We start from the raw sequence: 16,575 nt of genomic DNA, 5'->3' as shown, positions 1-16,575 counted from the left end.
AGGTGAATAGCTCCCCTGGTGGACGTCACAGGTCAGTGGCCACCCTTGTACATGGAGAATGGGCAGTCATAGGTGAATAGCTCCCCTCGTGGACGTCACAGGTCACTGGCCACCCTGATACATGGACAATGGGCAGTTATAGGTGAATAGCACCCCTCTTGGACGTCACAGGTCACTGGCCACCCTGGTACATTGATCTTATAGGTGTCCATTTGTGAAACACATCTCGGACAACTGAGGTTTACTTCTTCCCTTTCCAAGAGCCAACTATTGACTTTTGGCTCAGTAAGTGCTGGTGACATCAATATAATGTTATATGGTCAAGCAATCCCTATTACAAGAGAAAGTAGACATGCTGGAATGTTTCTACCATTTATTATTGGAATGCAGCTCCTGGGAACAGACATTAGATGCCTGCTCAAAGATACGATGTACTACCATGTCCACGTAAGATCACTATTAATAGGTGTTGAAATCAGTTTCAGGGGCAGTTCAAGATGATTAGCCACCGTGGTACGTAGACAATCGGCAGTTATTGTGTTGTAGGTACCAGATAATAAGTATTTAGCTGGCTGGTCAACACATAGATATGGAAGAAAAGGCTCTAAGTAGGTCTGATCAACTGACCGACGGCAAGGTGTATATCAGTATACTGATGTAGATGAACGCTATAAAAGAACTCAATTAGTTCCTAAAATGAATATTCCAGACGCTTTGATACAAGTTCTCATGTACAGGAATTTTTCAGAAAGAAATTGTATATCGATTGAAGAAGGTTTATGGGTGTACACAAATGAAATGATGGAATTGAGACCACGACAGATTGACGCTGCAATATTCTCAAATGTTGAGATATTTTACAGCCGCTTTGGCGCAGTAGAACTGCTGGTCTGTCGCCAGGCGACACTTAAGTCTTCTGTATATTATAAGAGACCTGATCCCTATTTTAGGAAGAACATTTCTATAGATAGAATATGTTTATAAATGAGACCTGTTAGTACCTAATATAAAATATCTCGAACGTAATCCAGATGTTGCTTATGTAATGCATGTCTGATTTATGTTTTATGTTTTTAATATATACTCGACAAAAGTTCCTGTGACACCAATATTTTAGTGTATTTTTTTAACAATTAAAGTTTGGTTTTCAATATTGTAGTACATGTTTGGAATCAAGTCACAAAAACGCAACTGCTACAGAAAAACATGCATTCTATGCAAAAGTTGACTTTTATGCAAGCCCCATGCATTTCACTACCCAAAAATGGATATAAAAACATGTGCGTTAACAGGATTCCATATGCATTGTTTAGCATCGTGCTGACAACAACCACTCAGAGTGTGTGAGTAAGTATGGTTTTACGCCGCTTTTAGCAATATTCCAGCAACATCACGGCAGGGGACACCAGAAATGCGCTTCACACATTGTACCTATGTCGGGAATCAAACCCGGGTCTTCGGCGTGACGAGCGAACGCTTTAACCACTAGGCTACCCGACCGCCCCCACTCTGAAAAACAACAAAATTATGCAATTATTCAACATTACGAAATGCAACGCCTGTCCGAAAATGAGCGTCTGCGAGCCATAGGTATGCTTGAACGTGATGTTGCAACAGACGAATCCTCGGAGGCCATCGTCGGAGTGACAGGCCACGCGTAACCAATAATCGACGAGACAACTGGATTCCAACAACACACCTACGAAATCGATTCCAGCCAGCAACAGTTACTGCAAGAAGCATCCCTGGCCTTCGACGAATATCTTCACAATCGTACGTCGACGCCTCAGATGTGTAGGGATTGTCGCCAGAAGACCCACCAGACGTCCCATTTTGACAGGAAACCACCGTCAAGCACGTATACAGTGGTGCAGACAGCGTCTACGCTGGACGGTAATGCAGTGGAGACAAGTTCTATTCACTGACGAGTCTCGTTTACGCCTCAGCCACTGCGATGGACGGATTCGAGTGTACCGACGTCGAGGTGAACGTTACGTCAATCATTGTGTCATGGATTAAGATCGGTTCGGGGCGGCAGTGGGATTACAGCAAGACACAGGACCCGTTTGATACAGGTTGGGGGAAATCTCAATGGACAGCGCTACCGCGACGAGATCGTTGGCCCTGTTGTTCTACCGTCTTTGCGTCGTCATGGCCCAGGCATTACCTTTCAACATGACAACGCCCAGCCTCATATTTCTCGACTTGTTCAGGACTGTCTTCAACAAAACAACGTGAATGTCATCCCCTGATCTCTCGTGACTGGAACATGAATCGGTCATATAGCAATCCAAATACATAAACAGAACACACAATAACTTCCTTTTTTCTTTGTTTTTTAAGCACGCACTCGGGCTATATGACGGCGGTCTGTAAATAATCGAATTTGGACCGGACAATCCAGTGATTGACATCATGAGCATCTAACCACGCAATTGGGATCGATGACCTTCAACCAAGTCGGCGAGCCTGACCACCCGATCCCGTTAGCCGCCTCTTACGACAAACATAGTCACCTTTTACGGCAAGCATTGGTTGCTGAAGACCTATTCTACCCAGAATCATCACGGGTCTGCCATCAGAGGAAGACCCTGATACGAAGATAGGTGGGATGGGTAAGTTCGATTGATGAAAAGTTCTGTACCTCACCCCATACATGTCACACTTCCATAATGCATAAAGCTTTGGGTGATAATCGATTTCAAAAAATAAAAAATACATATATCTTATCATTTCCCCGCGGATTTCATCATTTGTGTTTGCTAGATCAAGCGTCCAACATCTCGGGTAATTAAGCGTAGTGTCACAGGTACAGAAAAAACATTCGCCAAGTGCGTCAGGTTAAAGTAATTGGAACCTGTTTGGTGCTGATGGCTTATCATTGATATTTGTTGCAATATCGATTCTTTTATTATGCTTTATACACGATGCCTGTGGGCCGAATGGTGAACGCGTTGGCTCGTTACACCGAAGGGCCGGGTTTGATTTCCCTCATGGGTTGAATATGTCTCGTGTCCCCTGCCGATATATTGCTGAAATATTTCTAAAAGCGTTAATAAAGGCGACAAAATCCTGTCTATGTTCATAGAAACAAATAGACTAATAGAAACTTAGACTAATACAATAATAGTCTCCGATATAAAGTTGTGCATAATGTTAAATTTAAAATGTCTATAAAGTAACCCTCGAGTGTTATAGTATCATTGAATTTATGAGATTGGGTGAGTGAGTGAGTGAGTTGGGTTTAAAGCCGCTTTTAACATTATTCCAGTTATATCACAGCGTGTCAGCTTAATGTGGGAGAAAAGCCCGAAGTGATGCAGGTCTTAGACGTTTATCACTTCGGTGAAACCCACGAGCACGGGTATGGTGCTGACAAACCTAGAAACATAATCGTAGCGAACCGGGATTCGAACCCACAATCATAGGTTTCTGGCGTGCCCAAGGGACGCAACTCTGCACAGCGAATCGCGGCGCCTTAGACGACTGGGCCACCCGTGCCCCCCTCTGAGATTGGGATAAGAATGGAATGAGTGTTGGTAAATGTTTCGTTAAATATATGTAAGAGGGTCTGTACGACCATATCATAAGCACATGATTATGAATCAGCATCAATAAATGATGGTACCAGGCGTTCCCCATCCGTGGCACCCGTCACAAACGCATGCAACGGCAAGTCAAGTTTTCACCTGAACACAATCCGTCACTAAATAGACCAGTGAAGACCCGGGTTGGAATAGGTCTTCAGCATCCCATCCCTGTTGTAAGAGGCGGCTATGTTTGTCCTGAAAGGCGACTAACGGGACTCTCTGACTTGGTTGATGCATGTCATCGTGTCCCACACTGGATTGTCAGGTCTAGACTCGATTATTTACAGACTTATGTCATATAGCTGGAATACTTCTGAGTGCGGCGTTGAATAACAAACAAACAAACTGTAACTAACTAAAAACAGATACAATCCTTCAAAGCATCGCACAAGAGCAATATTAAGCTATTACTCTAGTGTGAATCAGTATGAGCGCACTGTACTCCTGACAAAGCACACAATGTTGCTTTCGGGTCTTTTCATAATGTACGAATGTTATTTTAAGATTCCCTTAAGCTGAAGGATGAAGATTGTCATTCGCAATATAATTATCACCACACCTAGCCAGATATTCAGTCGCCCGAGATATACTTCACAATATCCTAGTGATTGTATCAGCGCGGGAGTGTGTGTCTGCATTGTCCAAGTGACTCAAAAACAAGAGTGTTTACTCTGTGCTGATGCAAACTGCACCCACGACGCCCTCTGAAACTTCAAACACAATCAACAAAGACTGCTCGAGCTCGTGTTTTTAATCAAGACCAGTTTTGTTACAATATAGATCGTGATTATCGATCAGATCGTCTTCACTGAGCGCCGCCACTTTGTTTGAAGCAAATGCAAGTGATATCAGAGGTGCAATCTGATTGGTCAATAGGGGGACATAGAAGGGACATAACTCCCTACATACGATCGAACCCATAAATTCCAGCCTATTTCGGCAAGGGTGGAAACTGGACGTTAACAGTCAGTTAACTCCCTTGCCTCGGGAAGATGATTTATATTTTGTAATATATGAAGTGTGTACATAGCAAATAATCCTGATATTCTACTCGTCTTAGTCTTCTAAACCTCCGTATAGAGTGGCCCGTCTGTATTACATATCATGTTTACCTTTTTAATGTAATTGGGATGAAACTTAATAAACAATGTCTGTCTGTCTGTAAACGTCTGCATCACTCCGGTTTTCCCCCCACACTAAGCTGACACGCCGTCCTTTAACAGAAATACTGTTCAAAGCGGCGTTGATCGCAACTTAAACTGTTTGATTTAATAGGAAAAGGAATTCAAAATAAAATTATATATCGTTTTACCTTCCCGTTTATTTTGAAAAACAGAATGTCATGTGAAACAGGGATATATTTTATGTGTCTTGATAGGACATGTATAGCAGCCCATGGTGCCCAGTTATCTGTAAAGCTCCCGATCAATATAAGCTATTGATGTGTCCTATTGTTATAACCAAGCTATAGTTTTACATCACGAATTCACAGGCAGTAGAGAGCGGCGGAGAAAGTAGTTGGACGTTTGTACAGTCGGTGTTTTTGCTGAGAGGGTAGTGTAGAAAAACCGATTGGGTGTTCAAACATTACCATTTGTGTTTGTAGTGTTTATGTGAAGTAGAAATTCAATAGGAGACCCGTGGGTTGTTCAACATACAGTTCCAATGGAGAGGGCGTTTTCATGGAAAGATACATAACCCTTTGACAACGCTGTGTTCCTTAGATGTTACATTTCGACAGAAGACGGATCGAAGTTTGGTTTCGAATCAGTGAATACGCCCTGGAATCTGACAGTTTGGCAACACTTTTTACGCTGACCAATATTGGTATGCTATCATGATGACGGCACTTACTGCCACTATTTGGAGGATACAGGGCAGTTCAGTGATGTATTCCTGTCGTGTCTTCTCTCTACTTCTGATACTCACTGAGATGGACAGGATCTTTGCTTTTGTTCTACAACAATCCCCGAAATGTCGCGTCGACTACCGCAACCTTCCCAATTCCGTTAGCCTTGACCCTGGCTGTAGCCGTGTGACGTGCGGTTCCCAATGTGGCACCCCCTGTCCCTCATCACGTGACTGTCAACAAAATGGAGTCCTGTTGTGTAAGGTGTCTGCCCTGCCTGTCGCCTTCACGTGTGGATACGATGACAAGAACTGCTATATATTTCAAAAGGTATTATACGGTGTAAATTAAAATACAAATTACAATAAGAAACAATTGTGTGATATTGGCGTCAGATTATTTAATCGTGATTTTTATTTCAGAATACTTTATTCTGGTTGACCAAATATGGCTTTCAAATCACTCTTATGCAACTGTATCACTTCCCAAATCCCGGTCGTCGAGCGGTTCCAAACAGCACACTTACCAAATATACATTGTGAAACGCAAATTTCTGTTCCTTGAATCGTTGAAATATAATTGGCTACTCCTCTTGATTATAATAAATATGATAAACAAATAACTGAATTCAGTGGCACCAATTATAATTCTTGAAATTTGGTACTTTTGCATCAATGAAAGTGATAACGTGTTCATTGTCACAGACTGTATGTGGTTTCTGCCTACAGAAACTATCCGCTCAAAAACTATAAATTTGGAAATGGCTTTTATACCGTCAAACTGAATTATATACTCTTTCTCTTGAAGGTGAGGTGAGGTGAAATTGGGTTTAACGTCGCGTCCAAGATTATTGCACTTATATAGCAACATGCATGCACGTATATGTGTGTGTGGCTGCTTGTACTAGTCCGGACTGATGCCGATTTATAGTGCTGGCTCACTGAGATACCATGCCGCAGTTTAACATGAATACCCCACTCAGACACAGTATACTGACTCCGAGCCGACCAGTCCTTGTTTTAGCCCCTTAATGCCGAGCGTCTTTCTTTTGAATGATAAAATTACCAATATCCTTTGATACGTGTGTGCCATCACCAGGTGACCAGCTGCACTAATGGGGGCACGGCGGCATCTGACGGCACCTGTATCTGCCCTGACGGTTTCATGGGGCACCTGTGTCAACACTACGTTCACAGTGAGTATCGTATTTATTCCGTTTCATAAGCATATCAACGCATAGCAACGTGTCATCTATTGTTCCTTAACTTGCTTACGGTTTGTCATCTTTAACCATTTTTCCTGCCCTCAACAGCCTTGACAGTTTATCAAACAACGTCTCTTACGTCAACTATATACCAACGACATGAGAGTGAATTAAGTATATGCTTGTAGTTATGTTCTTAAATTGTCATTTGAGTGAGTGAGTTAATATTTAACGTCACATCGGCAGTATTTCAGCCATATCGTGACGAGAATTGTCATTTGAGGTGAAAAGGAAACTTGCAATATTCAAAGAATAACATATAGAGAAATAGTAGATACCTCTTCTACATGACCTGAGAACGGAAATATGAGGAGTGTAATCCTGATATGATTCATTTTTTCAGCCTGTCACGATATCTACCAGCGTGACTCTAGCAGTGCTGACGGCGAGTATACTCTCATCACTTCCCAGGACGCTGTCATTAACGTATGGTGCCGTTTCAACAGCAACGTAATCACGACCTTCTTCTCAAAGGCTGCAGTAGCCAGCCTCACCACCGAGGAAATGCGTGTCCACTACAACTCCGACACTGCCGTCGACCTCGTCGCAAAACTGAGTGACGGGACGCAGTCAGAATCGACCTTGACCCAGCTGACCTCATTCTCCTCAGTCCCCCTGAGAATCCTAGTCAGTGAATATACTGACTATACAGCGCCCAGTAATCCCAACTTTGGGGCCTATCTATACCTAGGGTTCCTTCCGAAAGCAAGTATACACACTGATTTCAGGCATGGCTACAACGCAAATGGTGTCGATGAAGACTTCAGGAACTGTGACGGAAACCCTAACAATTATTTCATTCTTTTCACCAACATTAACAACCTGTCGCCACAGAGAGTTAGTGAAGATATGCCTTCAACCGGCATCATGGCACACTGGCAGACTAGTGCCCGGATCATACCGCCTCGAGACTATCTTCCGGACAACTACATCTACGACACGGAAATGCACTTTGGGGGCTGTGGCGGTTTTGGCGTCACTAACAGCTGGAACAATGTTGATGGCTTCGGACTTGGCGTCAAATATGGTAGGGTGTTTTCAGTTACATCTCAATTACTGATTGACCGTTTTCTATATATACTGAACCGCAAAAGAAACGTCACCATGGATAGATATATGAGAAACCTTATTTGTCCAAACACTTTAAACATACTTTGAGACATATTAAAAAGATAAAACTTGGCAAAACGGACCATCAAGGTTGAAATTAAAGTGTCAAATGTTCTTAAAGTGAAATACAACACCAGTATCTCGTGTGTCCGCCATGTGCATTGATGACTGCCGTGCAACGTCGATACATGGAATGGATGAGGCGGTTGATGAAGGCCATAGGCACTTGAGCCCACACTCTGAGGAACGCCTGACGCAGTTCAGCTGCAGTTCGGACGTTATTCAGCCGTCTTTGAATCTCGTACTGCAGGTGCTCAATGGGATTTAAATCGGGACTGAGGGCAGACCACCCCAGTCTCTCTCAACAACACAAGCGAATCCGAATAACGTTCCCCACGGCGTCGCCAGACTCTCTTTCTCTGCCATCTGCTGTTGAGATACAGTAACGGCTCTCGACAGAGAAGAGGACTCTTCTCCACTGCTGGTGGCACCAATGCTGGTTCTGTGTTGCCCACTAAAGACGGTCCCGGCGATGACGTGGTGTCAGAATGGGTCCTCTGTGTGGCTTCTGACAGTGGAGGTGTCTGCTCGTCAATCGTCGACGCACGGTGTCCGCACTGTTTCCGCAGCAGTCACAAAGCGATCTTGAAGATACTGTCGCACAATCTGACGATCCTGACGTCGGGTGGTGACCTTTAGTCTTCCACTACGTGGCCGGTCATCTGTAGTGTTGGTGGTCTGGTACCGTTGCTGGAGCCTGTATGTGGTCCTTACGTGGAATTAAAATGCATTGGCCACTCGCCGGGTGGTTTGTCCAGCTTGCAACCGTCCAAGGGCTTGGTTTTGCTGATTTCTTGTTAATCTTGGTATGTGGTAGCTATTCAATAACGAATGAATGTCATCCGATCTGGATGGATTTTTATCGGGCAAGAAATGGGGGAACGCATGTGCATTTCAATTTGCACGGAACTCACGTGCATCGGGTACCATGGCCGTTACCGCGATGCCTTTGGGCTATCGGTTTTATTGTCATCTGCTTTGATTTTGTATCATCAAATTTCATTTTTCCGGACAAGGTAATGTTAAATTTTAGAAACTTTGACAAAAATTACCCAAATATTTAAATGACAACTTTTCATGTTATGTTACGTAGGGTGACGTGTGTTTTTTTTGCGGTTCAGTGTATTAACACATTACAAATGCGAAATAGTATTCTTCAGATACAAAAATATATAAGTTTATATGGATTTCCTGTTTTTGTATAGATGAGTGTGTGAGTTATTTCTATGCCGCTACAATTCCGATATATCCCCGCGGATCAACTTTATGGGGAAGGAGGAAATCCATGTGACGTTTCAGGTTTAACAAATCAGCCCACTTATATGTGATCAGATGAACGTTTTAAACATTCTAAATATTCTAAATATGTAAGGGATACTGCAATCAAAATGAATTTCATACCAAGAATTCCATTTCCACAGTTTTTTTCTGAAACAGTGTACATACATTTTCAAAAATCCTTCCGAAATAATTAATGCATGTTTGAGAAACTACGGCACGGATATTTTTCAGAATTTGCGAGACCTTAATCTATTATCAAAGTGTTGAGCCGAGCTTGTTTATAAGACTAACAAGTCAAACAAATAACAAAAACATAATGCTTTCTATAACGAAAACAACTAGGAGGTATCAGCCAAAACAAAGTTTCCCAAAAAGTCTTACTTGATCTTGTATCATCACACATCATGTCTGTCACTAGAGTAGCCTGTCCTTGTATCATCACACATCATGTTTGTAACTAGAGTAGCCTGCTCTTGTATCATCACACATCATGTCTGTAACTAGAGTAGCCTGCCCTTGTATCATCACACATCATGTTTGTAACTAGAGTAGCCTGCCCTTGTATCATCACACATCATGTCTGTAACTAGAGTAGCCTGATCTTGTATCATCACACATCATGTTTGTAACTAGAGTAGCCTGATCTTGTATCATCACACATCATGTTTGTAACTAGAGTAGCCTGCTCTTGTATCATCACACATCATGTCTGTAACTAGAGTAGCCTGCCCTTGTATCATCACACATCATGTCTGTAACTAGAGTAGCCTGATCTTGTATCATCACACATCATGTCTGTAACTAGAGTAGCCTGCCCTTGTATCATCACACATTATGTCTGTAACTAGAGTAGCCTGCCCTTGTATCATCACACATCATGTCTGTAACTAGAGTAGTCTGCCCTTGTATCATCACACATCATGTTTGTAACTAGAGTAGTCTGTCCTTGTATCATCACACATCATGTCTGTCACTAGAGTAGCCTACCCTTGTATCATCACACATCATGTCTGTAACTAGAGTAGCCTGTCCTTGTATCATCACACATCATGTCTGTAACTAGAGTAGCCTGCCCTTGTATCATCACACATCATGTTTGTAACTAGAGTAGCCTGATCTTGTATCATCACACATTATGTCTGTAACTAGAGTAGCCTGCCCTTGTATCATCACACATCATGTCTGTAACTAGAGTAGTCTGCCCTTGTATCATCACACATCATGTTTGTAACTAGAGTAGTCTGTCCTTGTATCATCACACATCATGTCTGTCACTAGAGTAGCCTGCCCTTGTATCATCACACATCATGTCTGTAACTAGAGTAGCCTGTCCTTGTATCATCACACATCATGTCTGTAACTAGAGTAGCCTGCCCTTGTATCATCACACATCATGTCTGTAACTAGAGTAGCCTGATCTTGTATCATCACACATCATGTTTGTAACTAGAGTAGCCTGAACTTGTATCATCACACATCATGTCTGTAACTAGAGTAGCCTGCTCTTGTATCATCACACATCATGTCTGTAACTAGAGTAGCCTGTCCTTGTATCATCACACATCATGTCTGTAACTAGAGTAGCCTGATCTTGTATCATCACACATCATGTCTGTAACTAGAGTAGCCTGCCCTTGTATCATCACACATCATGTCTGTAACTAGAGTAGCCTGCCCTTGTATCATCACACATCATGTCTGTAACTAGAGTAGCCTGTCCTTGTATCATCACACACCATGTCTGTAACCAGAGTAGCCTGCCCTTGTATCATCACACATCATGTTTGTAACTAGAGTAGTCTGCCCTTGTATCATCACACATCATGTTTGTAACTAGAGTAGTCTGTCCTTGTATCATCACACATCATGTCTGTCACTAGAGTAGCCTGCCCTTGTATCATCACACATCATGTCTGTAACTAGAGTAGCCTGATCTTGTATCATCACACATCATATTTGTAACTAGAGTAGCCTGATCTTGTATCATCACACATCATGTCTGTAACTAGAGTAGCCTGATCTTGTATCATCACACATCATGTCTGTAACTAGAGTAGCCTGATCTTGTATCATCACACATCATGTCTGTAACTAGAGTAGCCTGCTCTTGTATCATCACACATCATGTCTCTAACTAGAGTAATCTACTCAAACTGCACTTGACAAACTTATTGGAGGACAGTTTTATTGCAGCAATGTATTTTATACAGCTAGCCCCTGTGATGAATAACGGAAGTTTATTACAGTTTCTAAGACCGGATTGTCAAGTTATCATTCCTTGTTTTACATATTTTAGTATTCCGTATTGAATTGTTACTCTCTTCAATTAAGTTTTTGATTTTGGGCTTAACGTCAGTATAGGCAGTTCAAGGTTAATATAATAATTAATAATTAATTAATATTTTTTGCCGTTTGGGGGAAACTGGTTTTAGATAATGATTGCTAGTGTTAGTTATTAGAGTGTTACTTAGAGAAATTGGCTCTAGGGAAATTAATGTTTACAAAAGTAAGTGGGAGGAACGGCGTAAGATCAATTATTATGATTAAGCGAGCTCCACGCGTGTTTGGGATTATTACTTAAGGAGTAATTACAGTACAATTATAATTTATTTGCACTGCCTCTGTAATAACTTACAACATCTTACAAGATACGTAAAATGACAGTTACTAAATCGGGCTTATAAAGCGATTCATAAACACATGCTCATGATGTAGTCGGTATTGTACAACCGACTCTGCAGATATGGTGAGGTGAGGTGAAATGGGGTTTAACGTCGCGTCCAAGATTATTGCACTTATATAGTGTGTGTGTTTGTGTGGCTGCTTGTACTAGTCCGGACTGAAGCCGATTTATAGTGCTAGCTCACTGAGATACCATGCCGCAGTTTAACATGAATACCCCACTCAGACACAGTATACTGACTCCGAGTCGACCAGTCCTTGTTTTAGCCCCTTAATGCCGAGCCCCAGACAGGGTAACAACAAGTACCATCTTTTAACGTCTTTTGGTATGACGCGGCCGGGGATCGAACCCCGGACCTTCCGCTCTCCGGGCGGACGCTCTACCACTAGACCACGGAGGCGGTCCTGCAGATATGGTTATCCTTAGAAAAGCTTCAAAAGGTTTGTGGTAGACATTTCCACGGAAGGTGCGTCGGTAACATGTCTCATGCAGTTCCATGTTTTAGGTTGTACCGTGTGTTCCCGTGTATTTTTTCTGTTGAGAAATTGACTTGCCCTTGCACGTGTTTGTAATTGGATCCGCTGGTAGAGCAGGATACGCTCAAGCTTACCTTTTCGTGAACATCTATTTGATAGTAATTCGTTCTTGTAATATAATTGGAATTTTTACAATGGACTTGGAATGGAGTTTTGTAAAGGAAGTTTTGGGTTTTTAAGTAAACGTGAAACTGAGAAATGAAGCTGGCCAAGCGGTAATACCTTGTTATTCACTGGGTAAAACCGAATGTCCTAGACATGGCAGGATCCTTTGGTGGTGTATCGGATCCCAGAAGTAATTAGAACATGATGACTGCTTAACAGTCAGCACTAGGGTGCCATCGGTCCGACAGGATGTTCCTTTTTTCACGAACACCTGGTAGTTACACTATTTGACAGTTATTCAGAAACACACGCTTAAGATATAGTAAGAATTTTACAATGGATTCTGCGTTTGGTGGCGATTTCTTGTTGTTATGGAAATGTTTTAGTCGCTTGTGTGTAAGTCATGCCAAGCAATTAATTTGGTGATGGAGATACAGTTGGACCATGTTTTGTCGAGATCCAAAAATAATCTCCTGTCCGAACACCTCACTATGAGTATACATGTAAATTTAACCTTTTAGCTCGTATTCGAGATAAAAATATATAGCAGAATCTAGAACTCTGGACTCGGGCCCAACTTGAAATGGTGTGCCCGTATCTCGAAGTCGGCATTTGCCACTTTGACAGCTTTGTGAAGCGCAAATAGGCGTTTCACAAAGCTGTGAGCAATTCTCCTAGATACAAGCTGTGGAATCCGAAATGAAGTAAAAAACAGAGATCCTTGCAACATTGCCTTGCCTTGTTGCAGCCACAGAGGCCATGGTATTAAGTGCAAACAAACATGTGCTAAACGTAATAAATAAAAGTGCTACGTTCAACTCACTCAGGTGATCCTATGCGTAATTCACCTGTTCAATTGTCACACCGTTTATTGATCATTTCCTTCGAACAACATAACATAGTTATGTTTACTTAATTAAGGGTTTATGCAATCGGATTGCTATGGATCTATAATACTCTGTTACTTGATCTGTCTGTCTGGCCGTCACTCGCTATCCCGAATGTCTGGATATCGAAGTAACACCACGGTCCCGCTAGGTTCGAGATACCGGGGTCCAACTGTAGTTTAATACTAGTAACAATCACAGACCTGGTGATATGTCGAAATATATACAATTGCTTTTGTGGAATATCGTTGCGATCAATAAACCCCATAAACTTGGTGTAACAATTGGTTATATGTCTAAAGGAGGATAAGCCACACACACGAATTCGATGGGTATACGTAGTCACTTGCAAAACCGCTGGAAAACGCTACGAAAAGGTTTAGATCACGTTTCCAGATGCGTGAGTGTTCATGTTTTTGTTTGTTTGTTTGTTTGTTTGTTTGTTTGTTTGTTTGTTTGATTGTTAGTTTTCATAATCCACGCAATTGGGATACGTTTCGTCTCTTAAGACAAGCATGGGTTGAAGAATACCTATTTAACTCGGGTCTTCACGGGTCGAGTGTTTATGTACAAAAACATGGCTGCAACCAATTTGACACTGTATATGTATATGAAACTGGGCTATTCACTCAGGCATTGTATTCCTTAGGGATTTCAAAATTGACTTTAATCATTGCAAATATGCCAAGAGTTTCGACCGTTTGTGGATGCACGTCTATGACACCAAGTAATGTCCACAGCAAAATAGTTCATTCTTTCGCAATTCCTTCTATTCATATCAGGCAACCTCCTAAAGTACTCACGGAAATGAAAAAAAACCTGGGTTTTTTTCAATTTAAAAATCGACACAAAGTGTTACGTAGCTGTAAATACGAAATAACAAAACAACTCGAAAAGTACTAGTCTGGATTTGTTAGTTTAATCTCAGTGAACAATACAAAATGTACTTTACAGGAGGTAATTTGTCGGCACTTTCAACATTCAAAAATAAAACTAAGTCCAAATTGACATAGCAGAAACAGACTATAGGCATTACGCACCTGTTCTCACCTGTCGTCAAGGTGTCATAGGTCACCTTGATCTACTTACACCTGGTTATGCCCTGTTTCACAATAGTCTCTTTTATTCACATTTTTACACACTTTTACGTGTAAAAAGGCATAAAAACATTTGATACGCTGTATTTGTGCCACGGCCCAATTAGTACTAATTTAGTTGTTTGAATATTTACATATTTTGTATATTAACTGCAATAATTTAAGATCTGAGGTCGAAAAAACAGGTTTTTTTCATTTCCGTGGGTACTTGAGTGTGCTCACGCGAAGCTCATGGACTTGACTGTTTCGGTTTAAACGTTTTAGCACTTCATACTTTTCATTCCTTGTTACAGATGTCTAATAGCACGGAACGGCGGTTCCCGGAAGCCTGCTATTGATACCAGTGCGACCTAATGGATACCAGTACTGAACACACAGAATGGATTAACGACTATAGCTGTTATATTAAAGCTGACATTATCGGTGATATCAAATATCTGAATAGACACGCAGAAAATACTTCGGGCCCCTACGTCTATGAGGAAATCAATCAGCGATCAATCCTAACAACCACCCCTTTGTAACGATCATTCATCACACCCATTTGTGTACACATTTACTGTATAGTAAAGAGCAGGCTGTGTTTTAATTATTTTTAAGCACGTAGGATGAGATGGTTATGTGACTGTTAACCTAATGCCCCCAGCGGGCCGCTTGGGTTGTATGGCCCCCAGGGAGCTGAGAATGAAAAGTGTTACACACTGAACCAAGAACCGGGGGAATAATGTAACGATTTGAGCAAGCTTTTATTTTCATGTAGGGATTAAAATATAACAATGCAGCACAGCAGTTTGGGGGTGATCCTCTCACAGTCAGGCTGGTTAGGCTCATCATCAGCTCAGGGCCCTTGCCCCCTTCTACACGAAGCCAAGAGAGCGAATGGAACTTCTCCAAGGAAGCGCTGCCTATGCGAACCAAACCAGAACTTTTCGGAGAATGTGAAGACTCCCCAACACTGCGGTCTTCTGCATTACCAAGATTGTCAGAAGGGGTGTATTCCTGGTAGCAAACCCGGGTACTCTCCCAATGTCAGTCAACAGATTGGGAGGTACCAAACCTAAGGCATCTAGAACAATGGGGAGTTGGACAACTTGGTACTTGGTATGCAAGCGTGACATTTCGAAAGCGAGGTCTGCATATTTGCCATGTTTTTCCCGAATCTTGTCAATCACATCAGTGTCAATTGAGAAATAATAATATTTTTCCATAATATAAACGATTTGTGATTTATCAAAAATGACAAGATCAGGTTTGTTGGCCTGGATAAGTCTGAGGTTGTATACGGGCCCATTAAGTTTTGTATTTATCACTTTCCATGACGCCCGCTACATATTCTGGGTCGTACCATGGACGGACCTCTGTGTCAAAACCACAGACATTGCGAAGTCGGTAATAAATTGAGCGAGCCACTCATCATGTCACTTTAGATACTGTGTTTGTGCCAAAGCTGGGCATCCACTGACAATGTGTTGGACAGTCTCATTAAATTCATTACATAATCATACATTTCATACATTTTGATCCAAAATCACACATTGACGGTTTCGAGTGGGAAGTGACTGGTCCCGAGCAGGAAACAGAAAGCCTTCTGTTTCACTTTTCAGGCCAGTCCACTTCACCCAAGCGAAGGACTCTGCAGGGTTGATGATCTTCTCAACACGCTGCACATAAACTCGATGCAGTCGGCGCCGACTTGATATGGCACTTCGCTTGGTTGACACTCATTTCTGTACCTTCAAACAGTACAGTACCATCAACTAAATCAACATTCACATTGAGATTGTGTCCCACATTTTGGGGTCGTTTACGAAAACTGTGGAATGCCTTGTTTTCATCATACATTATGATTATTGTTGTTCTTGTACATAAACATCCAGAGAAGAACGCGATCTAACCTGTAGTGAGTGAGTATGGTTTTACGCCGCTTTTAGCATTATTACAGCAATATCACGGTTGGGACACAAGAAATAGTCTTCACACATTGTACCAATGTAGTCAATAGAACCGGGTCTTCAGTGTGACGAGCGGACGCGTAAACCACTGGGCTACCGCTTTATCACAGCTGGAGTGAAACGTCTATCAGGCCTTATGTCTCCGGAACCCAGTATATTAT

At 41.9% G+C, this 16,575-nt stretch overlaps 1 protein-coding gene across 1 annotated transcript; it reads left to right on the top strand.

The window, feature by feature from the left end:
• Positions 1–5,121: 5,121 nt before the first annotated feature.
• LOC139464346 (uncharacterized) lies at positions 5,122–15,317 on the top strand. The gene is made up of 4 exons (XM_071245874.1): positions 5,122–5,769; positions 6,538–6,634; positions 7,047–7,730; positions 14,756–15,317. The coding sequence occupies exons 1-4, from the start codon at positions 5,428–5,430 to the stop codon at positions 14,761–14,763; spliced, it is 1,131 nt and encodes a 376-aa protein (XP_071101975.1). The 5' UTR covers positions 5,122–5,427; the 3' UTR covers positions 14,764–15,317.
• Positions 15,318–16,575: the final 1,258 nt, after the last annotated feature.

This window comes from Haliotis cracherodii, unplaced genomic scaffold (assembly GCF_022045235.1).
Source record: "Haliotis cracherodii isolate W230 unplaced genomic scaffold, xgHalCrac1.p SCAF_17, whole genome shotgun sequence".
Taxonomy (NCBI): domain Eukaryota; kingdom Metazoa; phylum Mollusca; class Gastropoda; order Lepetellida; family Haliotidae; genus Haliotis; species Haliotis cracherodii.
This window is presented reverse-complemented; position numbering and strand designations above follow the sequence as displayed.